General features: G+C 40.0%; 1 protein-coding gene across 2 annotated transcripts; it reads left to right on the forward strand.

Annotated features, from left to right (window-relative positions):
- Positions 1–913: 913 nt before the first annotated feature.
- On the forward strand, positions 914–26832 carry PPP2CA (protein phosphatase 2 catalytic subunit alpha). Of its 2 annotated transcripts, none has more exons than XM_058736264.1 (7): positions 914–1268; positions 17380–17589; positions 21577–21750; positions 22557–22646; positions 23164–23325; positions 24394–24512; positions 25274–26832. In XM_058736264.1, exons 1-7 carry the CDS (start codon positions 1167–1169, stop codon positions 25344–25346), a joined length of 930 nt encoding a protein of 309 aa, XP_058592247.1. In that variant the 5' UTR covers positions 914–1166; the 3' UTR covers positions 25347–26832. The 2 variants fall into 2 exon arrangements, with proteins under 2 accessions (XP_058592247.1, XP_058592250.1); XM_058736267.1 differs by lacking the exon at positions 914–1268 and adding an exon at positions 1574–1596.
- Positions 26833–27255: the final 423 nt, after the last annotated feature.

Consider the following 27255-nt stretch of genomic DNA (forward strand, 5'->3'; position numbering starts at 1 on the left):
GAGATTCATAGCCAGACCGAGGTCCGATACTCAGATATCCGAGCTTTCTTTAAAGCGCGGATTGTAGCCGCTTCTAACTTCGTCAGGCCAGAGAGGGCACGGGTGGGGGGCGAAGGGGTTCCTCATTCTCCGGAGGAACCCGAGTGGGAGGAAGGCGCACACCTGGAGAGAAGGCGACAATGGGTGAGGCTGCGCGAGGCTTGTGGAAGCTAGGATCGAGGTCCTAAGCTTAGAGAAAAGCCTAAGGCTCGGGCGCAGGCATCAAGGCCGACAGGCACCTAGGCCCAAAGACAGGTGTGTGCCCAAGGAGTCAGGTGCACTGCGCCGCGCTCCCAGGGCAGACACACCCTCCTCCGCCCACGAGTGACCTAATTACAAGGTGCCTGCCGCGCCCAGAGGCGGAGGTGGCCACTCCAAAGAGGCTACCACTTGGCACCCGTTCCCGCCCTCAAAGATTTAGGAATCCCATACAATTCCAGCGCACCGTGAGGTCACAATTCTAGTTTCTGTAACCTGAGTACAAACGCGGGGCGAAGCGCAGAACCGTCTCACCTTAGAGGAAAAGCTCGGACTGGCAGGCTCTCCTCAACCTCCCAAGCCCCAGACTGCGCCTGCGCTAAACAGGCGCCCGCGCCGCGCAGGACTTTGTGCTCTGGAATTAGCCCAGTTTCCTGCTGCAGGCGTCGCGCTTGTTCGGACTCGGTCCTCCCTTCCCCGCCCCCCCCTCCCTTCTGAACCACCACGCCCTAAAAGCGAAGGTGCCTCAGTTACCAGCCGGCTACGTTGCGCCTGCGCCGTGGCCCCTGGTTGCCGCCCCCCCCACTCTGGCCTGGCGGCGGACCGGGGTTGGCTCTGCAGTTGCGCAGCTCTTGTCCCGGCCCTTCTACCCCGCCGCACCCCGCCGCCTCCTGACGCCGCGCGTGATGTCACCACGCCGGTGGCCGCCATTACAGAGAGCCGAGCTCCAGGACTAGATCGAGCGGAGGAGGACAGCGGCCGGCGGCCGGGTACTTCTGGGAGAACTCGCGGGTTCGCGCTAGCGCCGAGCAGCCGCCAGTAGCCACACAAGTACCCCGGGAACCGGCGGCGGCGTGTGCGTGTGGCCCGTGTGCGGGCGGCGGCGCGGGAGTAGCGCGGAGCGGCAGCCGGTTCGGGCGGGTGGCATCATGGACGAGAAGGTGTTCACCAAGGAGCTGGACCAGTGGATCGAGCAGCTGAATGAGTGCAAGCAGCTGTCCGAGTCCCAGGTCAAGAGCCTCTGCGAGAAGGTGAGCTTCTCTCCGGTTGCAGGAGCCGCCGCGGGCCGAGCCCACTGAGGAGGCGGCGGCTGTGGGGAGAGTGCAACATGGCGGAGGCCGTCGGCCCGGGCCCCCCGAGCCTCCCAGACCGGCGCCCGGCGCGGCCCGGCGGCGGCTCCCGGGCGACCCGGCGCCCCCTGCCTCCTGCGCAGGGATTGGTTGTCGCCGCCACCGCCGCCTAAAATGGCGCCGTTCACCCGACTCCAGGGCTTCCGAGCCTCCAGCTTCGGTGCCGGGAAATGTGGCTGGGGGAGCATAGACCCTGTGTGTTAGGGTCGGGCACGGTTTTGAGATGGATGTAAGAGGACTTGGGTTCTAAGATCTGGGAAGGAGGTCTGTGACTCTACTGAGGTGGGTCAGAGGCTTTTTACTTGTACTCGGGCCTAACTCTTCGGTCCAGAGCTGTCCAGAGGATCCTCCAAAGGCAGGCTCGTAGGTTACATACCAAGACCTGTCTAAAGGTCACACAGCTTTAGTACTATTCTCGGTGGTTTGTGTTAAACTCATTGAGCAATCTTTGACAGAGACTTAAAACTGTGTGTTGTAAAAATTTTTAAATATACCTCTAACCTAATTTCTGCAAAGGTCGTGGTGGTAGATGGAGGGAGGAGTACAACTTATTTTTCATAGTTGGAACAAATGGATAATTTGGTGAGTCATACTACATAAGGAGCTTTCGGATTGGAAATCAAGTGTCAATTTAATCTATGATTTATATGCTGACTCAAATTGGGTAACTGAAACCCTTCTGTAAACTGAACGTACTTGGCATTTTGCCATCTATTTTTAAAATGAACAGCGTAAATTTAAAGCAGCAAATTTTGTATCCCAGCTCTTTGTTTGAAAACTTACTTGTTGATATTTTTGTGGGTTTAAGTAATGGTGGTAATAATAACGATAGCTGTACATTGAGCTTTTATTGTGTCCCATACATTGTGCTTAGCGTTTAAATATTTTTCAGATGTTGTAAATGGAATGCTGTAGTTGCTTTAGTAAGTCGATTTTAAATTACCTAATTCCGTTTTGGTTTTCCCTAGGGGTTGGGGAAACAGGTAGTCTATTTAACTATTGGCTGTGTGGTGTTTTTGAAGTCTTAGAAGTCAGCTTTCTAATGTATAGAAAATGCTTATCTCTCCTATAAATAGTTTCACTCTTGTCAAAATTAACTTTGCAGCATTTCATTTTAGTACAGAATTGCAGAATACCATATTCACATTTTGTGTTAGTGTAGAGAGTTATTAGAGAGCAATTATGCTGACTCGTTTGTGGTTTTGATGGGAAAATTGGGTTCATGAGTTTGATGTATTTACTTCTAAAGCAGGCTTTTTCAGAAATGCTGTAAATAAGTGCAATTTAAATGAGTGAAATTCAGATTTATTCTAAGCCTGAACAACTCTCCTACTAGTTGATGAGGTGGCACATTACCTATTGGAGTTCAGTTTTACTGTTAGCAATGTATTGAGTCTTTTGTTCCTCTTTTACCCTTAATTTTCTTTCATCAAATGAGAATGGTGTATGTAGTAAGGATTTAGAAATAGGCTTCTGAAACTTAATGTATATTGTCGGGCCTTAATTTCTAGGTGCTCTAAGTGATGATTTTAATGATTTTTAAAGATCAGTACTTCATATAAAGACATTGAGTCAGCAGTTGGCTAGATGACTAGTCATTTGTGTAGAAAACATTGAAAGAGAGGTAATGATGTAATTGAAAGACCACTGGACTTCAAGTTAGACCTGGACACTAGTCCTCTTTCTGCCACAGAGTAATTGTGACTGACCTTGGGACAACCACTTAGTCCACATTTTCCTGTCTGTAAACTAAAGACTTAAAAACAGATGTTCCAGGGACCCTTCTACTATGAAATTATATCATCCAATTTAGATGCATACATTGTGTTTAAATATTAAATATCTAATGACTATTCAAGATTGCTAACTTTTATGAAAGAAGTGAAAAGCAATGAAGTATAATCATGCTTATTCTCGGGGAGTCTAAATCTAGTTGGAAAACAGTAGTAGATGAATCAGGGAAGTAGTGGGTTTGTGTTAGAGACCAGAGGAGATAATACTGGGGGCTAAGGTTGGTTATCAAAAGCTTGATAATTTGGTAAATGTTGATTCTTGTCCACAATTTTGTAAAACTAAGATATAGTGAGATTAAACAATTTATACTTAGATCCCCTCTGGTTATCCAATGTGGCCAGATATTTGTTCTTAGAGTCAAAAAGATGGAAATAATGTTTGAAGTTAAGTTTCCAAGAAATGGATCCTTTGAGGGGGAATATTATACAGTCTTAATACTCTTTTTAACTTGTAAATATTTCAACTTCTGGAAGTATATTAAAAATTTTTTTTTTTTTCAACATTTTTTATTTATTTTTGGGACAGAGAGAGACAGAGCATGAACGGGGGAGGGGCAGAGAGAGAGGGAGACACAGAATCGGAAACAGGCTCCAGGCTCCGAGCCATCAGCCCAGAGCCTGACGCGGGGCTCGAACTCACGGACCGCGAGATCGTGACCTGGCTGAAGTCGGACGCTTAACCGACTGCGCCACCCAGGCGCCCCTGGAAGTATATTAATTTTGCAAACTAAATTAACTTAAAGGCAGCTATTTAGGCATATGAAATGAGTTAGGATGCATGACTCGAAATGATTTTTTGTACTAGAAAAGTTAACACAAAAGTTCTCTTTTCACTATTAATTGACTAGCCAAAGCACATATAGTGAAAGCTACATATTTTGAAAATCTTAAGGGAAACATGTTTACATTAGTATAATAGTTTTTTATTTCCTTTTAAAGAAAAAATTCTTGTTGGAGACAGGTACTTGGTAGTAGTTGATCATTTCTTTCATTATAAGAAGGAAAAATAATTTAAAAGCCTTCCATCTTCCTGAGCATGCCTGATCTGAATGAAATATTTAAATGGTAAAGATAGAATATACCATTAGAGGTATGGTGATTAAAAAATTCAGAGAGCATTATTGTAGTATCCTATCAGCAATTAACAGTGGATGTTCAAAATGCAGAGAATCCAGGTGTGTATTAATTAGACAAAGGTGAATATGGTTTTTATGCAATTGACTAGTTAAGGTTTTTTCCCCCCAAAATGTGATCAAGGCTTATATCAAAACCAAGATGATTGTGTGAAGTATACTTTGTCATTTTGGGAATCATAATTTTAGTTGATTGCTGAAAAATTTGTGGTGAGTGAATGCAGTGTTGTCTTAAGTACACTTCTATAGTCAGTAACATTACTACATTTGTATGACTGGACTGGTATGTTTCCATTTACAGATTGGAAGAAGTAAATAGTATCAACTTGCTTTTGCATTAACTACAGTAAACACTCTTTTATTATGTGGCTTCAGCAGTGGTTTAATTTAGGTATGATTTTTGGCTTTGTGTTGTCAGGTCTTACCAAACTTGTGGAGAATGTTGTTTGATAGCCAGTTTCCCCCCCCCCCCCCTTTCCCCAAAGGAGTTCTTTACCTAGGTATGCTATTTTCCATTGCTCTGCAAACACTATAAATAAAATGCAGTCATTAAGTCTTCACATTTGTTACATGAGTATGGGAAAAAGCAAACCCTTCTAAACTGGATGAGCTGCAAGATATTTGATCAAGGTTAAATTTCTATATGAAGTGGCTGATACATTTTTATGAGTCTGTATGTGTGCTTAATTTAAAAGGTTGTTTGGCTGATTTCCATAAAAGTAATTTGAATATTGGAAACAAATGGGAAAGCATGATGCAGAATATTATTTTCATCATATTTTCACATATACAGTTCTCTTAAGTTTATGAGACATTTATTATCTTCAGTTATAGATAGAAACCAGAGACTCAAAGGTATAGTGACTTGACTTCAGGGGCTAAAGTGGGATTGCATAGGCTTATGGATTCTGTGCCCAGTGTTCTAGTCTTGCTTCACAGCCTTCCTCCCCTCTCTTTTCTTAGGGAGTGTTAATAATGAAAGATGGAGGTGAATTGGGGTCAAATTGTATTGTAGAATCAGCAGCTCTGTAAAATAAAACATTATTTTTATTCCGATTGCTCAAAGGCTTCCTATTCATGTCACACACTGTTGTCTCACTTTGTCCTGGAGGAAGAAACAGTAATAATTCTTGAATTTTGGATGTGGCTCACTGCATTTTCCCCTCACATACCATTAGTGAGAAGAAAATGCCAGCTCATTTTCTGTGTATCCTCAGTGCAAATCATGATCTAGAAGGTGAAATCTAAAATATTCCAGGAAAGCATAAGTGACCTTTATATTGTACACTACGCTTGTAAAATCACTACAGCTTGTAAAATCCCTTTTTATCATAGCTTCCACAGTCAGACCTATTTGTGCCTTTTGTGTGTTTCGTGATCTCCCAGGCATGAAGCAGTAATGCACTTGGTTTTGGGTTGACTTACTGAGGAAACATTGAAAAGGTGAACAGTCCTACTATTCACACACACAAGTCCCCTGACTCCCCTTTTATTTTCTCTGTCAGAGCCAAGAATTCTCTCTGCAAATATTGGCAGGTGAAACCCATGCTGTAGAAAGCATGATAGGCACTGGAGGAGTGTATGTAATAATTGTAACATGGGTCAGGTGTCTCTCCACCACCCCCACCTCCACTTTGTATGGCAGCAGATATTGCTGGTGGTGGTGTAAGTCGTTTGTCAGTTATTTGTGGAGTATGTGTTTAGTTTGGAGGAGATGTACAAGGAAAGCCAGGAGACATTAGGTTTGGATTGAGGTAATGGTAGGGGGAGGGTCTTTTTTAAAGGTACTGAGAAGGGAGGAAAAGTTAAGTGTGACAGAGAATCCCTTGTTTTACTTTTTTGGCCCATCTCTTGTTTCTTTTTTTCTTTACTTATTTCTCATTACCATCTTTGCCTAAAAAAAACTTAAACCTGCACTCTCCTACACAAGTGAGCTATGAATTGGACTAGAACTATTAAGGGGGAAGATTTTGTTTTTGTTGTTTTAAATACCTTTTCTTTCACCTTCTGGAGCAGAGGTGGTAGAGGAGGCTCAAGTAGAGAGAGGTCTGGCTGCCAGTAAATGGGGGATTGGTTCTGAAAGAATTGTAAAGAGCAATCTGGAATTAACTGATTAATTTCTTAATGTTACAAAGTTACTATTGCCTCCTTACATATTGGTGTAGCATTTAGAATGGATGAACAAGGCAGTGACAGAAATGTGTGTATCTGAATCTGGGTATTTTCAGGGTGCCTGGGTGGCTCAGTCGGTTGAGCATCCAACTCTTAATTTTGGCTCGGGTCATGATCCCAGGTTCTTGGGATCAAGCTCCTCAGCAGGCTGCTGCTCTGCTGCCCCCCTCCCTCACTCGTGGGAACACTCTCTCTCAAATAAAAATGAATCTGTATATTCTAAAGTGTACGTGACCAGTTGGCCAGTCACTCTGGTACTCCCATGTCCTTACCTCTGCTTTAGTCATTTAGTTACTACAGATGGGAGTATGGCTGATGTTGAGGGGGCTGAAAGAAGACTGAGAACCTCTTTCTAGAGTGTTCCTGGGAAACATTTCATTTACTTAGCTAGAGATGTATAATAAGTGTAATTCACTAGACTGTCGCATGTCAGTGGTGCTATGTGACGGTGTACATTTGGTTTTGGAATTCATTCAGTCAAAATTTATTAAGCCTCCATTATGTGTGTTATTCATTTTCACTGTTTAGCTTTGTCTAAATAGCATTATTTTAGGGATGTTAGTTCATTGCTCTAATAGTACAGTTTCATGTTAGTCAGGAGGTTGAGTTTGTAGTAAATTCTATAGATAGGAAAGGTTTTAGAATGTGTTAATAGTGATCAAGTGAATTTTATTTCTTTGCCACCCATTGTTTGTCAGCTGAGAGTATTTCCCCACTACCTGTTTCTGTTGGGTGGCTCTGACTTAATGAAAAGGCTTAAGAACTGCTTTAGTAAAATTTTAGTGATAGAAGGAACCTTAAAGACCATTTAGGCCAAGTCACCTGGTACAGATGAAGGAGCCCAGAGTGGCTGAATATTGTCCATATGGAGTGTTGTGGTGAGAATTTTTAAACAACTACATATATACCAACATTTCTCTGTTTAGTAGGTTGTATATATTTTTTCTCCTTTGCAGGCATGATTGGGAATGTTTAATTCGTGCATATGTGTAGGTTGGTTAGTAAAGACCTGGGCCAGTGTGTTGCATGGGAAACATAGGGTCTCTGAAGAAAATGAATGTCCATATTCTTCAGTGGTCATTGAAGAATATGGACATACATTTTCTTCAAAGATACAGATGATTATTTGACAGAGATGGAAAAACATCAGCCTATGTAGTATTTTCTTTTAATATAATTTTAGAATTTTCCCTAATCCCTGACCTTTTTCTTCTGGTTAGACACTAATCAAATAGTAACTACTGGTTCCTAGAACATTACATGGAGGGGTATAGTACTTTTCTAGTATAATCACACTGATAGTATGTATACAGTATAATCATACAGAAGACCAAAATGTTTCATACACTAGAGGCATCTCTTCGGAATAATTAAAGAAAAGGCAAATAATATGAAGAAAGATTATGGTAATTAACTCAAAATTTGTTTGCTTCCACAGCTAGTAGTATGTCCTATATTATGTATCACACGAAAATAAAAATCTGTCCATATATACTAGTTTGTCATGAACCTTAATTTTTTTTTTTTTTTGCAGTTATGAAAATCCGGGAAACCTTCCATTTATCTTTCATAAAAGCAGTATGAAGCAAAATAAAATTCTCTTAGAGTATTGAAAAAATTTATTTTTTCTTGTGAATTTACTTTTTAAAAAAGTCTTCAAATGGGGGTGCCTGGGTGGCTCTCAGTTAAGAGTCTGACTCTATTTTTTTAATGTTTGTTTATTTTTGAGAGAGAGAGCATGCGCACACATGTGGGGGAGGGGCAGAGAGAGAGGGAGATGCAGAATCCCAAGGAGGCTCCGGGCTCTGAGCTATCTGCACAAAGCCAAATGCAGGGCTTGAACTCACAAACTGTGAGAGCGTGACCTGAACCGAAGTCAGATGCTTAACTGAGCCACCCAGGCTCTCAAAGCATCCACTCTTGATACTGGCTCAGGTCATGATCGCACTGTTGTAAAATCGAGCCCTGCGTTGAGCTCCCTGTGCTGGGCACAGAGTCTGCTTGAGATTCTCTCCCTCTCCCTCTGCCCCCTCCCCCACTCTTTCTCAAAATAAATAAACATTAAAAAAAAATAAACCTTCAAATGTTTTTAATTCTGAAACTAAAAAGTAAAATTCAAAAATTAATTACTGCATTTTTTTCAGCTTTGCTTCTCTTATGCCTTTATGGCTATATTGGTAGAAGAAATACTCAACTATGATTAAAGTATTGAATGTTTAATTTATGTGAAGTAGAGTTCCAGTGAACATTTGAATTAATAACCAGATTTTTAATAGAAAAATATCTAAGAACATTAGCTCTCTGTCAATAGATATTCAGAGAATTTGTGTGGACAGTCTGTATAAGAGAAAAATAACTGGTAATAAATAAACATGGAATAAAAAGTTTGAATTCCAAAATGAAGAGTACTAGTTAAGTCACAATGTAGCATTTTATATTTTAAGTAGATGGGAATAGGTACATTCTTCCATTTATTATTGTATTCAAGTTGGGCATAATTGAGCTTTATATAGTACATACGTAACAAAAAATGTTCGTATATTTAACTCTGTAGTTCCATAATTGAAAATTTCCTGAAAGTAAATTAAATAAACAATACATGTATAGATCTGTTTGGGAAGATATTATACAGCAGTTTAAAGTGATCGCTATAATGCTATAGGACATTGGGTTCATGAATATGAACTTAAAATTTTTTTTTAATGTTTTAATTTTATTTTTGAGAGAGAGAGAGGCAGAGTGTGAGTAGGGCAGGGGCAGAGAGTGAGGGAGACACAGAATCTGAAGCAGGCTCCAGGCTCTGAGCTGTCCGGACAGAGCCTTACGTGGGGCTCGAACTCCCGGACTGTGAGATGATGACCCGAGCCAAAGTCAGACGCTCAACCCACTGAGCCACCCAGGTGCCCCATGAATATGAATTTTAGTACACAAATTGAGATGTTAGCCAATTTGAAGCATGAAGTCTGTTTGTGAGTAGTTTTTGGTGTGGTAGGATTTTTTTTTTTTTTTTTCAACATTTTTTATTTATTTTTGGGACAGAGAGAGACAGAGCATGAACGGGGGAGGAGCAGAGAGAGAGGGAGACACAGAATCGGAAACAGGCTCCAGGCTCCGAGCCATCGGCCCAGAGCCTGACGCGGGGCTCGAACTCACGGACCGCGAGATCGTGACCTGGCTGAAGTCGGACGCTTAACCGACTGCGCCACCCAGGCGCCCCTGGTGTGGTAGGATTAAGACTACCACAATCTATTAACATTTTAATGTTCTCAAGTCTTCTCATATAAAGAATTTTTACATAGTTGCAATCGTTCTGCATTTTTAAATGTTTGCTTGGTTTAATAAGAAAAATGAATTAATATAGTCCATGACTTTTTCGACAGTACATGTTAAATAGAAATTATACTGCTATTGTGTGCCCTTAAGGAAATTAATATATAAATGGTTGGCGAATCATTGTTGGTCCCTGTTTTTCTTTTTTCTTTTTACTTGTCTTCCTTGAAATATCTTGACTTGAATGATTTGTGGAGTCTAATTTAAATTTGCTTTGGGGCACCTGGGTAGTTTAGTCACTTGAATGTCCAACTCTTGATTTCAGCTCAGGTCATGGTCTTGTGGTTTGTGGAATCAAGCTTCGCTTCAGGCTCTGTGCTGGCATTGCAGAGCCTGCTCAGGAATCTCTCTCTTTTCTTCCTCCCCTACTTGCACACTTGATGCTCTCTCTCTCTCACAATAATAAATAAACATTTTTTTAAAAGACAGTATTTCTTATTTTAAAATTTTGGGTTTTTGTTTTTTTTTTTTTTTTTTTTTTTTGTAATTTCATGTTATTATGGTGGTTAGGGATAGCCCATATGCCAAGAAACCAGATTGTTTTTACAGTAATTTGAAAAATAAACTTTTAAGGTTTCTGAATCTGAGCTCAGAATACAGAGAGGACATTGATAATAAATTAATGCTCTAAAGATTTCTTTTCTTCAAGTGGATCTCCAAATTCTTTTAATTTAGGACAGTAGAACATTTTAACTTTTCACGGTTAAGTTCTTATTACTGGATTACCCTATTCTAGTTTTAATCTTGTTCTAGGAAGGTTTTGTTTATTTTTGTTTTTTTTAAGGTTTATTTATTTTGAGAGAGAAAGTAGGCCTGCTCAAATGGGGGAGAGGCAGAGAGAGGAGGAGAGAGAATCCCCTTCTCTGGGGTTTCACAGCAGGCTCAGCGCTGTCAACATGGACCAGGAGATTATGACTTGAGCCAAAATCAAGAGTCTGATGCTTTAATCGACTGAGCCACCCACGCGCCCCATTCTAGGAAATTTAAGATCACATCTTTTTTCCTTAAATTCACTGATTTCAGTCTTTGCCATTTGACTGAAATTCAGTAGGGTTCCAATAAATTAAAAAATCAATATGATGCTAATTAAACTATTTTTAAAAACTTTAATTTTCTTTCAGTTTATTAGCTGAGCCTGTTGAAGCTTTGGAAAAGTGTTTTAGGGAAGCAAGAAAAGTTTGGGGTGTGTGTCTTTTTCTTTTGTTTCTGGGCCTAATTCAGGTGATATGAGGTTTTAAATTATAGGAATCAATTTCAGAAAGTGAAAAGATAGTTATTAAATGTATAAATATTTCTAATGTTAATTAAGTTGCTTTGTAAATCTGGTTCTCCCATTTACTTTGAGTATAGGCTAGAGAGTTGAAGTTGTATAGCTACCTTTAGAAACTGATGGTTGGTTAAAAAAGAAAAAAAGAAAAGCAAAGAAAAACTGATGGTGAAGGCCTGCAAGTTCTAAAGGTGACTCATTAGAGGTCTCATTAGGTGATCCATAGAGGGGTTTGGTTAGGTGCTTCTGAAGGTAGAAAGGCCTGACTCCATGTGATAGCACAACTTCTCATTTTTTTTTTTCTGGGATTAGTTTTTCCTGACTGCAAAATAATCCTCAGTGAGAACCACTGCAACCTTTATTGTTCTGGTGATAGTGTATTTTGGTGTAGTTATCATCTTAGAGGTGAGTTGAGGTTAAAACAAACAAACTATACTTAAATTCTTTGTAAGCTTGAATTTTTATTGTTAAAATATACTTAATAGTTGGCTTGATGGCATCTGATACATAATACTCTTTTCTGCAGGATTTAATTATAATTGTTCTAGTCTGAAATTTGGTAGGAAGGGAAGGAGTTTGGGCTTTCCCAGATTTAGAAGTTTAAAAGTTCACTTAATACAGTGTCCTTTCCCTTTTAGAGGATAAGTTGGTAACATCAACATAAAGAGAAGCTAGCTGTTAAATATGTTAATAGGTCCACCTCATGGTATCTTTCAGGAAAAGTGTATATGTATACTAGGGAGCCAATACTAGGATATACATTGCACTGCTTCCCCCAACTCCCTGCTACCCGCCCCCCCCCCCCCCCGCCCCATATTATAATCCCTCAGGGAATACTCTACATCCAGCATGAGAAATTAACCAAATGAATATATATGCATTATGATCTCCAAGATAGATTGTTAGAAAAGTAGGCTGCTGAATAATACTTTTTTTTTTAATGTTTATTTAATTTGTGAGAGAGACAGCGCAAAGTGGGGAGGAGCAGAGAGTGGGAGAAACAGAATCCAAAGCCCACTCCAGGCTCTGGTCTGTCAGCACAGAGCCTGATGGCGGAGATGAGGAGGTGAACTGTGAGATCATGACCTGAGGCAAAGTCGGATGCTTAACTGACTGAGTCACCCAGACGCCCCAATACTCTTACTAGTTTAAAAATGCAAAGGAAAACGAGTATGTTTTTGTAGGCATATAATATGTATGTAAAATTTGTAAATAAGGTTTGAAAGGATGTACATCAGGATACTGTTGGTGGTTACTTTGCCCAAGGGGAGTGAGATTGTGGAGAGTGGTCAAAGGGGACATTTAGGTTTTTTTGTTTTTGGGGGTCTTTAAGTTTTATTTTCTTGTTTATTTATTTTTAGAGCATGCACTCGCGAGGTAGGGGTGGAGAGAGAATCTTAAGCAGGCTGCATGCTCAGTGTGGGGGCTCGATCCCTCGACCCTGGGGTCCCTTTGACCCTGGGGTCGTGACCTGAACTGAAAGCAAGACTCAGAAGCTCAACCGAGTCACCCAAAGGGAACGTTCCCAAATTCCCAAAGGAACATTTAGTTTTATCTGCTCCAAAGTATTTTTTCCAAAGGTTGTCACTATAACCTTCACAGTTTTAAAAGTAAAAGTAAAGATACATTGTTGATGATTGTGATTTGCTGAAATTGAGATAAAAGGAACAAATAGCATTTAGGTTTAAATGTCATTTTAGGATTTGAATGGAAATTTTGAGTAGGTTGTTATAAGGACATGAGGCAGTCATGAGTGGCAACTTTTTATTTTTCATACAGGGAATAGCCTTGTGGGTAAGCAAGTGTCAAGGGATGTATTTTGGAATGTAACTTCTTACAGAATTGTAAGATTTGTACAGTTCTGACCATCTGTTTTATTATGTCATTGTCCTTTTAAAACTTCTGAATAACTCGCAAGTTTTTTTGAAGTAGGACCTATCATTTCATTTGCAGCTATTTTCCTTACCATGTGCTAGGTGCTAAAAACACTGGACATGGTATTAATCCCAAACAGACTTATTCATGGAATATACCTACTGAAATTCTGCCTTTTAGTAATAATAAATCATGGGAGATTGGAATTACCCTAGCAATTTGGATTCTATATATTTTTTAAGAAATATCACTCTTTGAGACACAGTGGTCTAAGTTTTAAAATGTTAGGGGCAACTGGGTGGCTCATTCTGTTGAGCATCTGACTTCGGCTTAGGTCGTGATCTCATGGTTCATGAGTTTGAGCCCTGACCTGGAGCCTGCTTCAGATTCTGTGTCTCCCTGTCTCTCTCTGCCTCTCCCCCACTCTTGCCCTGTCTCTCTCTCAAAAATAAATAAACTTTAAAATAAGCTTTTTAAATAAAATGTTAGATCAAATGAATGATTAATTTTTGGATGTCAGTGGTTGGTCATTGTCTTGAAATAGGCTCCCCAAGTGTTTGAAAACTTGAAAATAAGGGTTCTTGAACTTTGTTGTACCTAAGAAAGCACTGGAATAGAGTGAGGAGGGGAGACTAAAAAATTATTGATGCTTGGATCCCACTCACAAAGATTCTGGCTTAATTGAAGGAGGAGTAGCCTTGGCACCTGGATTTTTATTTTATTTTTTTCAAAGAGCTTCTCAAGTGATTTTTTTTAATGTTTGTATACTTTTGAGAGAGCGAGAGTTGGGGAGGGGCAGAGAGAGAGAAAGACACAGAATCCGAAGCAGGATCCAGGCTCTGAGCTGTCAGCACAGAGCCCAAAGCAGGGCTCAAACTCAAGAACCTCCAGATCATGACCTAAGCTGAAGTCAGACGTTTAACGGACAGACTGAGTCAACCAGGAGGGGGAGGGAGGAGAGAGAGAGAGGGAGAGAGTGTATCCTAAGCAGGCTCCTTGCTGTCAGCACAGAGTCCAATGAGGGCTTGATCTCATGACCTGAGATCATGACCTCAAGCTGAAATCTAGAGTTGGATGCTTAATCCACTGAGCCACCCAGGTGCCCTCAGGTGTTAGTTAGCTAGTTAGTTATTTGTTTATTGTGTTTATTTTTTTTTAATTTTTTTTAACGTTTTATTTATTTTTGAGACAGAGAGAGTCAGAGCATGAACAGGGGAGGGTCAGCGAGAGGGAGACACAGAATCTGAAACAGGCTCCAGGCTCTGAGCTGTCAGCACAGAGCCCCACGCGGGGCTCGAACTCACTGACCGCGAGATCATGACCTGAGCCGAAGTCGGCTGCTTAACCAACTGAGCCACCCAGGCGCCCCTATTGTGTTTATTTTTTGAGAGAGAGAGAGAGTGTGAGTGGGAGAGGTGGAGCGGGGGGGACGGGGGACACAGAATCTGAAGCAGGTTCCGGGTTCCAAGCTGTCAGCACAGAGCCTGACGCGGGGCTTGAACCCACAAAGCTGTGAGATCACGGCCTGAGCTGAAGTCAACCACTTAACCGACTGAGCCACCCAGGCCCCCCTCCCCCTGCCCCCAGGTGATTTTTAAAGTGTGGCTAAGGTTGCATACCACTGCCTTAAAACCAGTCCTTGTTACCTTTGGTTGTCTCTCAAAATGTAATGAGCAATTAAGTTAGCAACAGTTCTCACCTTCATGTTCTCGTGTGTTGCCTTCCCTCACCCAGCCTCCCACTGTACATTCTGGAACATCATTCATAGTGCTAGCTGTACAGAGAAGAAAATGCTCAATAAATGTTGAGTGTCTGAGGTAAATACTTTAAATCCATTCTCAGAATAAATTTCTTTTACCTTCTTGGCTTAACTGAAACCTGGCTCTTCTCAGGAAATTGTGTATTTCTCTAATAGCCTTCCCAGATAAATGGATGGATGCTGCTTTCCTCTAGCATAGAATTCCCTGTTTTTCAGGTTTCTGTTTTCTACCAAATACCCAAGCACCTTTCCTTACTACTGTTACCTATTATTTCTTCATTCTTCAGAGAACTTGGTACCAGTTTCTAGGCATGTACTTCTGATGTTGTTCTGAGAGACATCCATGTTTTTCCCTCAAGATGACCTCTCTAAGAGTACCCCAGTTTAAGTTCTTGATTCATTCAAAAAATACACATTAAGTGCCTTTTACATCTCAGACATTGTTCTAGCAAGGTGCTGTGTACATGATGGTGAATTGAAGGAATCTAGTGAACATTTTAAACTCTTAACTTTGACAGTTGCCTGGAAAATAGATTAGAGTCAGGAAACATGGAAGCAGGGAGTTCAGTATGGAGGCTAGCACAGTAATCCAGGTGAGGTAGGTAATGGTGGCTTGGACCAGGGTAGTGGCAAAAAAAGCATAAATAAAAGCTGATTGATTTGCCATATGTTTTGGAGGGAGACTAGACCAGACTTGTGATGGATTGGTCGCTTAATACTAGTAGCCTTTAAGCTCTACTCTGTCTCAGATATCCACATGTCTAGCCCTACCTCTGAAATCATAAATTCACTTATCAGGTTTTCTGACAGGGAATCTTTGTTCTAATACTACTTTTTTTTTTTTTTTTAACGTTTATTTATTTTCGAGACAGAGAGAGACAGAGCATGAACGGGGGAGGGTCAGAGAGAGAGAGAGGGAGATACAGAATCGGAAGCAGGCTCCAGGCTCTGAGCCATCAGCCCAGAGCCCGACGCGGGGCTCGAACTCACGGGGACCGTGAGATCGTGACCTGAGCTGAAGTCGGAGGCTTAACAGACTGAGCCACCCAGGCACCCCTGTTCTAATACTACTTTAATTAGACTTGTTCTTCAGTCCATGTCCTATTTCCCCTCTACATTTTGTGCTTGGGGTGACCAACTGTCATGGTTTACCTGAGCACAACTGAGTCATTTCTTGGGATGCCAGACTTTGAGTGCTGAAACCAGCGTAATTTGGTCATCCTACACCTACCTGTCTTCCCTCTTGTCTACTCTTGTGGGGTATGCTTCAGTCCTGTTAGCCTTTTCCTGAAAATTGATACACATGATTGCATCTTGTCTGTTTTGGACCTTGTCCCATTTCCTACTCCTGTCCCCTTTCTATAACTAACTCCTGCCAATTCCTTGGACCTCAGGCAGTTTTCCTAGCTTTCCCAGTGTTTGTGATCCTGAAACACTCCTGCTTACTCTAGCATGTCTTAGCACTTGGCCTGATCATTTTGTCTGCCTCTCTTGCTCCACTGTGCTTTTATAGGCTGTCAGGTTTGTTGTGATGTCTTACTTACCCACCATTTACTCTTTCCCTTTCTTTTCACCACTTAACACAGCCAGTACTTTGTTACTTGTTTACTTGTTTGTGGTCCTCTGCCCCCAGTGACCTATCTTGTACACTATGCCCCCAGTGGCTAGGACAGGGCCTGGCACGTAGTATCACTCAGATGGTTGAGCAAATGAACGAACGATTGACTCCCAGTGCGCTTTAGTTTTGGGGATATGATAAATGATTAATAATAAATGTGTGTTGAATGACTGATAGGATTTCTGTTGAGTGAAATGTTATGCTGCCCTTAAAAGTAATGTTTGAGTTTGTGATTACATGGGGGAATGCATATACTACCAAACAATTTTATAAAAACCACGTATATTGAGGGGCGCCTGGGTGGCGCAGTCGGTTAAGCGTCCGACTTCAGCCAGGTCACGATCTCGCGGTCCGTGAGTTCGAGCCCCGCGTCAGGCTCTGGGCTGATGGCTCGGAGCCTGGAGCCTGTTTCCAATTCTGTGTCTCCCTCTCTCTCTGCCCCTCCCCCGTTCATGCTCTGTCTCTCTCTGTCCCAAAAATAAATAAAAAACGTTGAAAAAAAAAAAAAATTAAAAAAAAAAAAACCACGTATATTGAATAGTTAACAATTATAAAACAGAAAGTTTATCTTTTGGTATAAAGAATATAAAAATACAGGCAAAATTTTCGTGTTTCAAAAAAAAAAAGTTCAAGCGGAAATTAGAAACTTTTCCTCATAGCCTGGAATCTTGAAGTGCTGGCATATTTTAATTAGACATTAAAGCTAAGGAAATAGGTACCTGAATGTCTTGTTCCACTTTCATTAATCTTATATGGCTGCTAATAATAATCTGTTTAGCATGTAATTAGATAGTAACTGCTTGGCGTAAAAACTGATAGTGATGAGAAGAATAGAACTGTGCATCTTGATACATGTTTTTTCCCCTAAGTGTCAGGAGTGAGATAGCAAATAGATGGAATCTGGCCATATCTTGCCCTTTTATGTTAATGGGATTACCAATGCCCACATTTTCACCTTCTATGGAGTCTGCCCCTTATGCTACATTAAGTGTAAATAACATATCTTTGATATCTTTGTTAATGTTTCATGCCAAATGTATTGGTTTCTTTTTTCTCCATCCGTAGGCTAAAGAAATCCTGACAAAAGAATCCAACGTGCAAGAGGTTCGATGTCCAGTCACCGTCTGTGGAGATGTGCATGGGCAATTTCATGATCTTATGGAACTGTTTAGAATTGGTGGCAAATCACCAGATACAAACTACTTGTTTATGGGAGATTATGTTGACAGAGGATATTACTCAGTTGAAACCGTTACTCTGCTTGTAGCTCTTAAGGTAATTTCTGTTTTGTTTTGGCATTTTGTACTGGGTGAGACAGTCTTGAATGTTCTTCTTTTCCTCAGTAATTTGTGATTTTCTTTGAATGTTCAGTTTTAGGATAAAACTCCATATTTAGGAATGCAAGTATTCAGGTTTGGGGCTTAAAAATCACAGGTCTGTCTTCATTCTGAATAAGGGGATGGTACAGAATAAAAGTAAAAAGGTTATTATGCAGGTTATTTGAAAAATGTTAGAGGGCTGGTCTAATAGAAACGTAACTTTAGTTAATCGGGATGTGGAGAAGTAACATAATTATCTTTCTAGATGCTTTTGAAATAAAATATACTAAATGTCAGAATGTTTACATCTTTTGACACAGTAATCCTATAATTAGACTTTTACTGAAGAAGAAATTCAAGAGGAAAAGAGCTTCATTTACTTGAAAACCTTAACGGTGACATTATTTTTAATACCAGAAAAAGAAGATCTAAAAAGCCAACAAAAGTGAATATCTAAATTAAGATTTATCTCAGTGGAATAGTTTGCAGCCATTAAAACTTGACAATCTAGAAAAGCAAGTTGCGTTATACCAGTTGTAGCTTTGTGAAATATACAAAGATCTGAAAGTGAAAACAGTGGTAGAATGGTCGATAGCTTTTAGAATGGCAGGCTTCTGTCTTCCTCTAGGAAGTATGACTTTACTTTTAGGAGAGATTCTATTAAAGAACATTCACATTGGGAACTAGAATGTATTATGCTAAGGGAAATAGAGAAAGACAAGTATCGTATGATTTCACTCATGGGGAATCTAACAAACAGATGAACATGGGGAAGGGAAGGAAAAATAAGATAACCAAGAGGGAGGCAAACCATAAGAGACTTAAATATAGAGAACAAACCAAGGGTTGCTGGAAGAGCTGTGGGTGGTTAGGGTGGGCTAAGTGGGTGATGGGCATTAAGGAGGGTACTTGTTGGGATGAGCATTGGGTATTATATGTAAATGATGAATTGCTAAATTCTGAAAAAGCTATATGTTAATTAACTTGGGTTTAAATAAGGGGGGAAAAAGAACATTCACAGTGATAAAATGGCTGCCAGAAACTTATAATATTGGGGAAGTGGTAAAATGTAGTTTTGGCAAGAGCTGAATTGTAGGCAATTAATACAATGTATGTGTTTATGTAGCTACTAGTCTGAATCATGTAATGTGCTACAAAACATTTTTGGAGGATAGTATGTTCCGCATCTGTAAAATGAAGCAGTTAGATTAAATGTTGGATTAAAAATTTATGATGACTCTAGATACTGTGAAAACAACCTTGCAAACTAATCTGTACGCAAAGCCCAGGATGAATCCCAGTGCTCAGAGGAGGAATGAATATGCTGCCTTTAAGAATTCATATTTGCGGGGCACCTGTCAGTGGGTTCAGCGTCCAAATTTGGCTCAGGTCCTGATCTCACAGTTGTGAGTTCGAGCCCCGCATTGGGCCCTGCACTCATAGTGTGGAACCTGCTTGGGATTCTCCCTCCCCCTCTCTTTTTGCCTCCCTCCCACTCATGCTTTCTCTATTTCTCAAATTAATTAATTAAAAAAATAATTCATATTTGAAGGTTGTGGGACTGAATTGTGCTGCATGCCCTTCCCCCAGCCCCTTTCATACGTTGAAGTCTTAACCCCCAGTACCTCAGAATGTGACTGTATTTGGTGATAGGACCTTAAAGAGGTAATTAAAGGAAAGTGAGGTCATTTGGGTGAGCCCTAATTCAGTATGACTAGTGTCCATGTAAGAAGACATTAGGACACAGATACAAAGTGAAAATGATCAGACATGTGGAGAAGATGACCATTTGTTAGCCATGTAGACAGGCCTTCAGACTAATCACACTTTGATCTGGATTTCCAGCCTCCAAAACTGTGAGGAAATAAATTTCTGTTGTTTAAGCTGCCCATTTGCTGTACATTGCACACAAATCGGGGAGTCGGGGGAAGGAAACTTCAGCAGGTGATGCTTGGACAGTTGGATTATCCATATGCAAAAAAAAAAAAAAAAGACTTAGATACCTCATACCGTACAAATGAATCAAAATCAGACACCTAAATGTAAGAGCTAAAGCTTTGATGCTTCTAGAATAAAACACAGGATAAAATATTTATAACCCTGGGTTAGGCAGTCATTTCCAAGATAGGATAAGAAAAGCATAGTCCATTAAAAAATTATTTTTTAATTTTTTAATGTTTGTTTATTTTTGAGAGAGAGAGAGAGAGAGAGACAGAGACAGAGTATGAGCCGAGGAGGGACAGAAAGAGGGAGACACAGAATCAGAAGCAGGCTCCAGGCCCTGAGCGGTCAGCACAGAGTCCGATGCGGGGCTCGAACCCACGAACTGTGAGATCATGGCCTTAGCTGAAGTTGGACACTTAACTGACTGAGCCACCCAGGCGCACCCCCCCAAAGGAAATTATTAAATTGGACTTCGTCAAAATTAAGAGTTTTTGTTTTTCAAAAGACATCAGTAAGAAAAAAAAATTGCGTTCATATAATAAAAATGTATTCTAATTCAATAAGACGAAAAGGGACAAAACACTCAGATATTTCACCCGAGAAGATAAATAGTAGAAAAGCACATGAAAAGATGTTCAAAACCATTAATCATGGAAATGTAAATTAAAGTCATAATCACACTCATTAGAGTGACTATCATCAATAATAATGCTGATAATATCAAGTCTTAGTTTATGGAGAGATTAGAACCTTCATACACCAACCATTTTGAAAAATAGTTTGGCAGTTTCTCAAAAAATTAAGCATACTTGTACCCATAACACCAAGCAGTTATAGTGAACTGGGAATATACCCAAGAGAAATGAAAGTATATTATAACTTTTTTTAAAGTTTTATTTATTTTGAGAGCAAGAGCCAGAGAATGAATCCCAAGCACTGTCAGTGCAGAGCCCAGCATGGGGTTTAAACCCACGAACCATGAGATCATGACCTGAGCCAAAACCAAGAGTGGGGTGCTCAACCAAATAAGCCACCCAGGTGCCCCAAGTAGATTGTAACTTTGTACAAAAACTTAATGGAAGATGATCATAGCAACATTTCCATAATACTCAAAAGCTGTAAACCATCCCAGTATTCATCCTATTGGTAAATAAATAAGCAAAATGTGGTATAATAGCCATACAAGGGAATAGTGTACAGCAATAAAAAAACAGAATAATCCACTGATTCATACACAGATGAGCCTCAGAGATATTCTGATGAGTGTATGAGGCCACACAAAAAAGTATTATTCCATTTTAAGAAATTTCCACAAAAAGCAAATCTCAAAAGACAAAGTTAAGTCAGTGGTTGGGAGTAGGAGTTGGACAGCCTATGGCTGATATTTTTGGACTGGTGGAAAGGTTCTAAAATGATTGTGATGGTTTTTGTATAACTGTAAATTTACCAAAAGTCATCTAACTGTAGACAGAAATTTCATGATTGGAATATTACAGCTGATGATTATGTTTTGTGTAAAAGTTGGTAGTCGTAGGAGTTTGATTTTTTTTTTTTTTTTTAAATTTTTTTTTTCAACGTTTTTTATTTATTTTTGGGACAGAGAGAGACATAGCATGAACGGGGGAGGGGCAGAGAGAGAGGGAGACACAGAACCGGAAACAGGCTCCAGGCTCCGAGCCATCAGCCCAGAGCCCGACGCGGGGCTCGAACTCACGGACCGCGAGATCGTGACCTGGCTGAAGTCGGACGCTTAACCGACTGCGCCACCCAGGCGCCCCCGTAGGAGTTTGATTTTAATTGAGATAGGCTTTGCTGATACTCCATGGTCAAATAACTATAGATGTGGGATTTGGGATTTCATTTTACTGTGGTGTGGGGGCATGGGGTCCCCCCCACCACTACCAAAATTGGAACTCTGGATTTTCTTGTAGAGTTTGCTGAACTTTCATTTGGTTTTTGAAAGAGCCAGGTGTTCATATGTTTTGTTTTCTCATTTTAGGTTCGTTACCGTGAGCGCATCACCATTCTTCGAGGAAATCATGAGAGCAGACAGATCACACAAGTATATGGTTTCTATGATGAGTGTTTAAGGAAATATGGGAATGCAAATGTTTGGAAATATTTCACAGATCTTTTTGACTATCTTCCTCTTACAGCCTTGGTGGATGGGCAGGTATGTAGGTCTTACTAAAAGTTATATTGCTGGTTATTTTCAAGAATCTGCTTGCTTTTTTTTTTTTTTTTTTTAATTTTTTTTTTTAACCTTTATTTTTTGAGACAGAGACAGACAGAGCATGAACGGTGGAGGGTCAGAGAGAGGGAGACACAGAATCTGAAACAGGCTCCAGGCTCTGAGCTGTCAGCACAGAGCCGCACGCGGGGCTTGAACTCACTGACCGTGAGATCATGACCTGAGCCGAAGTCGGCCGCTTAACTGACTGAGCCACCCAGGCGCCCCAAGAATCTGCTTTCTTAATGTTTAGGGCCAATCATTTTTCCACCCTCACATCCCTTTTAGACTTCTAAAGTACCTTCTCTGTATCAAGCATTGACTCAACTGTTAAGTTGGGACCACAGGGATAGAAGATGTAGCCCATCCATCCTCTCAAGTTGTTTCTGGACAAGTCTTGAAGATGTAATTAGCTATTTACTCACGAGGTAGAGAAGTGCACAGAAGAAATTGCAAGAAAATTCTATGAGAAGGAAGGTAGTCTGTGGTGAGGGTAAGGTCAGAAAAATGTTTCTTTGGAGGAGCTGATTGAAGTGGAGTCTAGGTGTAGTAGCAATGATTTATCAGGAAGAAAGGGAGTATGTTCAATAGTTGAGAGTGGGCTGGAAGAAAGACTGACCCTGCAGATACAAGCCTGGTTCTGGCAGAACACAGAAACCCTAGTGAGACCAAGTGATGTGGGCTGACCGAATCCAGAATGTGTGAATTTTCTTCTATATGAGGTTAACATTATAAACCACTCTTTTCAGATATTCTGTCTACATGGCGGCCTGTCACCATCCATAGATACACTGGATCACATCAGAGCACTTGATCGCCTACAAGAAGTTCCTCATGAGGTATTGACTCTTATTTGGTAGAGAGAGGGAAAATTTAATTGTAACTTAATTTCTTTTATGTATTCTCTACATTAATGCTTAAAAATGACCCCATGTGGTACGAACAGCAACCTCATTCTTCAGAAGAAGCTAATATTAAGAAGCCTGCCAAGATAACAGTGCCTTTGGGACTGGCCTTAGAATCTGGGTAGTTGTCTTCAGAGCTCTCCTTTCATTACTGGACTATACTGCCTAATGTTGAAATTTGCGTACTATAGGTAGGTTAGTAACTCGTTAGGGTTTGTTGCTCTTGGGGCTCATTGATGTAGGATGTACTTCTAAAAACATCTGGAAATAGTTTCTTACTTACTTGACACACATATTTGACTTCAAAGCAGACCTTAAGCTTTTTGAAGCAAATATCACTCAAAAAATGTGACTTTGTAGGGTGCCGCTTCTGATGAATTACTCAAATCGTTTTTGCAAGAGGCTGTTTAAAACTTAACTTGCAATAAACAAAACAAAACTTGCTTTTTAGGGTCCAATGTGTGACTTGCTGTGGTCAGATCCAGATGATCGTGGTGGTTGGGGTATATCTCCTCGAGGAGCTGGTTACACCTTTGGGCAAGACATTTCTGAAACATTTAATCATGCCAATGGCCTCACATTGGTGTCCAGAGCTCACCAGCTGGTGATGGAGGTATGTTCTCCTCTTTGAAACCTGATTTCCTTTTATGTATTTTTTAAAAATGTTTATTTACTTATTTTGATAGAGGGCATGAGCATGGGATGGGCAGAGAGAGGAGGGGGGAGAGAGAAATCCCAAACAGGCTCTTTGCTCGAACTCATGAATTGTGAGATCATGACCTGAGCCTAAATCAAGAGTCTGACACTTAATGGACTGAGCCACCCAGGCGCCCCCTTACTTGTTTTTTTAAGTAAACTTAAGGAAGATCTTAGGGATGGATTTTGGGTTTGTTTGTTTGTTTTTTTTTTTGGAAGGGGATAGATCAGTTAGTGATATTAATGATGAGAATATTCCATGTGTTCCTTCCAATAAATTTGCCTGAGCTTTTTCAGTAGATGCATACTAGAATTAAAATCTCAAGCTTTTGATCAGAGTGAATTTCATAGTTGACATACTTTCAGAGATGTTTTTAATGACTGGGTAGTGCTTGGGATTTTAGAGTGGGAAAGTAAGATTCAGGGAACAGGAGAGGAGGGAATGTAGTATTTTATGGTTTCAATTCTGTTTATTTTGTGTATTTAACAGGTAAATGTAAGGAGGGGAGATTGAGATGAAATAGAAAAATGTTCACTGGTCCTTTGGATGGTAGAATTATAGGTGATTTTAAAGAAGAAACCAAAGGGGAGATGGGCTAAGTTCTTAGTATAGAACATTGATTAGCATATTTATAATATTAGGGGCCTATTTAGATTAATACTAAGTGGTTGTTATAAAATTATGACTTTACTAGAGATATGGAAAGATATTTGTGTACAGTACTTAAAACATAACTCACGTATTCAGATGGACTTCAACAAAATGAGGCTGGAGATCCTAGAGGCCTATTTTCTTTGTACCTGGTCAGTGATCAACGTGGGGACCTTCACCTATGACTAAGAATTAATATGGTATTAAATTAGCCAGAAACAAAACATTAGTATTCTTCAAGCTTTGTGGGAAGGGGAGATCTTTTTTCTCTCTTGAGTCATATTTAATTGTAAATAAGGGAGTAAAATAGGTTTTTATCACTTTTCCTTGTAGGGGTATAACTGGTGCCATGACCGGAATGTAGTAACAATTTTCAGTGCTCCAAACTATTGTTATCGTTGTGGTAATCAAGCTGCAATCATGGAACTTGATGATACTCTAAAATACTCTTTGTAAGTATTTACACCTGAGTAGATGGCTGCCATTACAGTTGAGTCAAATTGTATAGTTTGAATGGGGGGGGTGGTGTGTAAGAATTGAAGGGTTCATGCTAAATTCAGATTCCAATTTGATTTTTGTTTCCTTTTTTTTAATGTTTATTTATTATGGAGGGGGGAGGGGCAGAGAGACTCCCAAGCAGGCTCTGCACTGTCAGCACAGAGCCCGATGTGGAGTTTGATTGCACAAACCATGAGATCGTGACCTGAGCTGAAACCCAAGAGTTGGGAGTTTGACTGAGTCCCTCAGGCCATCTTTATGTTTCCTTTTGAACAGACCTGTGATATGTTGAAACACATCAACAGAAACCTGGTACTGTATAGATTCTGATGTGTGAATTATTAGGATTTTAACTTTTAAACACTTGTTTTAAATGTGGAATTCATAAAATATATCCTGAGGTTAGATTACAAATACAGTACATTGGGCTCTTTAAATTTTATTTATTCAGTGGAACCCGCCTTTCATATAATCTTAGAAGGAACTCTGATATGTAAAAATTCTATCTGAAGTTGCATCAGCTCTTCGAGGAGGTGTGCCACTACAAGACTCTTATTAAATGCATGATTAGGCTGCAATTAAGGTTCTCTTCCATTAAGGCAAGCTTAAATCATACAGGAAAAAAATTATAAAGTCTGAAAGAATAATGTTCTTGATTTTGATTGTCGGTACATTGGTAATGTGCCGTATAAACAAAAATGTTTTGTTTTTTCAGCTTGCAGTTTGACCCAGCACCTCGCAGAGGCGAGCCACATGTTACTCGTCGTACCCCAGACTACTTCCTGTAATGAAATTTTAAACTTGTACAGTATTGCCATGAACCATATATTGACCTAATGGAAATGGGAAGAGCAACAGTAACTCCACAAAGTGTCAGAGAATAGTTAACATTCAAAAAACTTGTTTTCACACGGACCAAAAGATGTGCCATATAAAAATACAGAGCCTCTTGTCATCAACAGCCGTGACCACTTTAGAATGAACCAGTTCATTGCATGCTGAAGCGACATTGTTGGTCAAGAAACCAGTTTCTGGCATAGCGCTATTTGTAGTTACTTTTGCTTTCTCTGAGAGACTGCAGATAATAAGATGTAAACATTAACACCTCGTGAATACAATTTAACTTCCATTTAGCTATAGCTTTACTCAGCATGACTGTAGATAAGGATAGCAGCAAACAATCATTGGAGCTTAATGAACATTTTTAAAATAAGTACCAAGGCCTCCCCTCTACTTGTGAGTTTTGAAATCGTTTTGTTTATTTTCAGGGATACCGTTTAATTTAATTGTATGATTTGTCTCACTCAGTTTCTTTCCCTTCTCAAATCTCAGCCTCATGTCGTTCTTTGTTATTGTCAGAACCTGGTGAGTTGTTTTGAACAGAACTGTTTTCCCCCCCTCCTATAAGACGATGTTACTGCACAAGAGCACTGCAGTGTTTTTCATAATAAACTTGTGAACTAAGAACTGAGAAAGTCAAATTTTAATTGTATCAATGGGCAAGACTGGTGCTGTTTATTTAAAAGATACATCAATTAATAAATTTTAGAATTTGTAGAATTCTAGGTAAAGAAAAATAAAAACTAAGGTCACTATATAATCTCTCTGCTAACTCCTTGACATTCTTCAGATGATTTTCAGGACTTGTAATCCAGATAGTACAATTTGTCAGATAGCCATCGTGCTCTTCGTGCGTTCTTCCTGCATATTAACTGGCCTGCAAGAAGGGAAATCTGTGCAACTTCAGGAAGACCCAACTGTGTTTAATTGTTTGGTTTTTGTTTTAATAAAACATCATGTTTTCAGGTGGAGCTTAACAAACTAATGTGTCTGCTTATCAGTCAGTGCAGTTTCTGATGGTAAATATCCTGTTGCTATGTATGTTAGATGGACTCTAAAATGACAGATTTTGTACATTGCTTGTCATGTGATCTTAGAGTTAATTTTGTCTCAGATAAAAAAGCTGTTAAAGCATTATCCTGTATTAAGCTCTTTAAGTGAAACTAGTTAAACCAACTAGAAAACTGTTGCTAGATCTTGGTTTAGTGTTATGTGCATTCACCCAAGGACTAAAATGGCATTTGAAATGAAGTGGCGGGGCTAAGCACTTAATGAGTTTTCCTTACACCCTTTTATCCTTTCAATAGGATTAGGAAGTTAAAACAGTTCTTCTGTGGAAACTACTATTTGGTCATCTAAAGCTATGAGGGTAAACTTCAGGGCACTTGATCATTACTTGTGTGAATGTAGTAATAAAAGTTCCTTTGCTTTGTATTGTGTTGAACTTGGAACTGACAAGGAAGTTTTCTCATATCTAAGATGTGAGTAAAATACTCACACATTCTGTTGTTTTATTTTATTTATTTTTTTATTTTTTAATGTTTATTTATTTTTGAGAGAGAGACAGAGTGCAAGTGGGGAGGGACAGAGAGAGAAGGAGACACCGAATCCAAAGTAGGCTCCAGGCTCTGAGCTCTCAGCACAGATCCCAATGTGGGGCTCGGAACTCCTGAACCATGAGATCGTAACCTAAGCTGAAGTCAGATGCTCAACAGATTGAGCCACCCAGGCACCCCACACACATTCTGTTTTAAAAATGGTCTAGTTTCTTTTTTATCTGTCCTCTGATCTAATTGACAGTATTTTTGGTGGCTTGTGGAATTGATGGTCCAAAGCAAAAAGCCCTATTTTTCTATG

This window comes from Neofelis nebulosa, chromosome 1 (assembly GCF_028018385.1).
Source record: "Neofelis nebulosa isolate mNeoNeb1 chromosome 1, mNeoNeb1.pri, whole genome shotgun sequence".
NCBI classification, from domain to species: domain Eukaryota; kingdom Metazoa; phylum Chordata; class Mammalia; order Carnivora; family Felidae; genus Neofelis; species Neofelis nebulosa.

Coding starts and splice junctions, on each gene's coding strand:
- PPP2CA (XM_058736264.1), top strand. CDS start 1,167: ATGGACGAGAAGGTGTTCACCAAGGAGCTGGACCAGTGGATCGAGCAG. Junction 1,269..17,379: donor TCAAGAGCCTCTGCGAGAAG/GTGAGCTTCTCT, acceptor CTCCATCCGTAG/GCTAAAGAAATCCTGACAAA. Junction 22,647..23,163: donor TACAAGAAGTTCCTCATGAG/GTATTGACTCTT, acceptor CTTGCTTTTTAG/GGTCCAATGTGTGACTTGCT.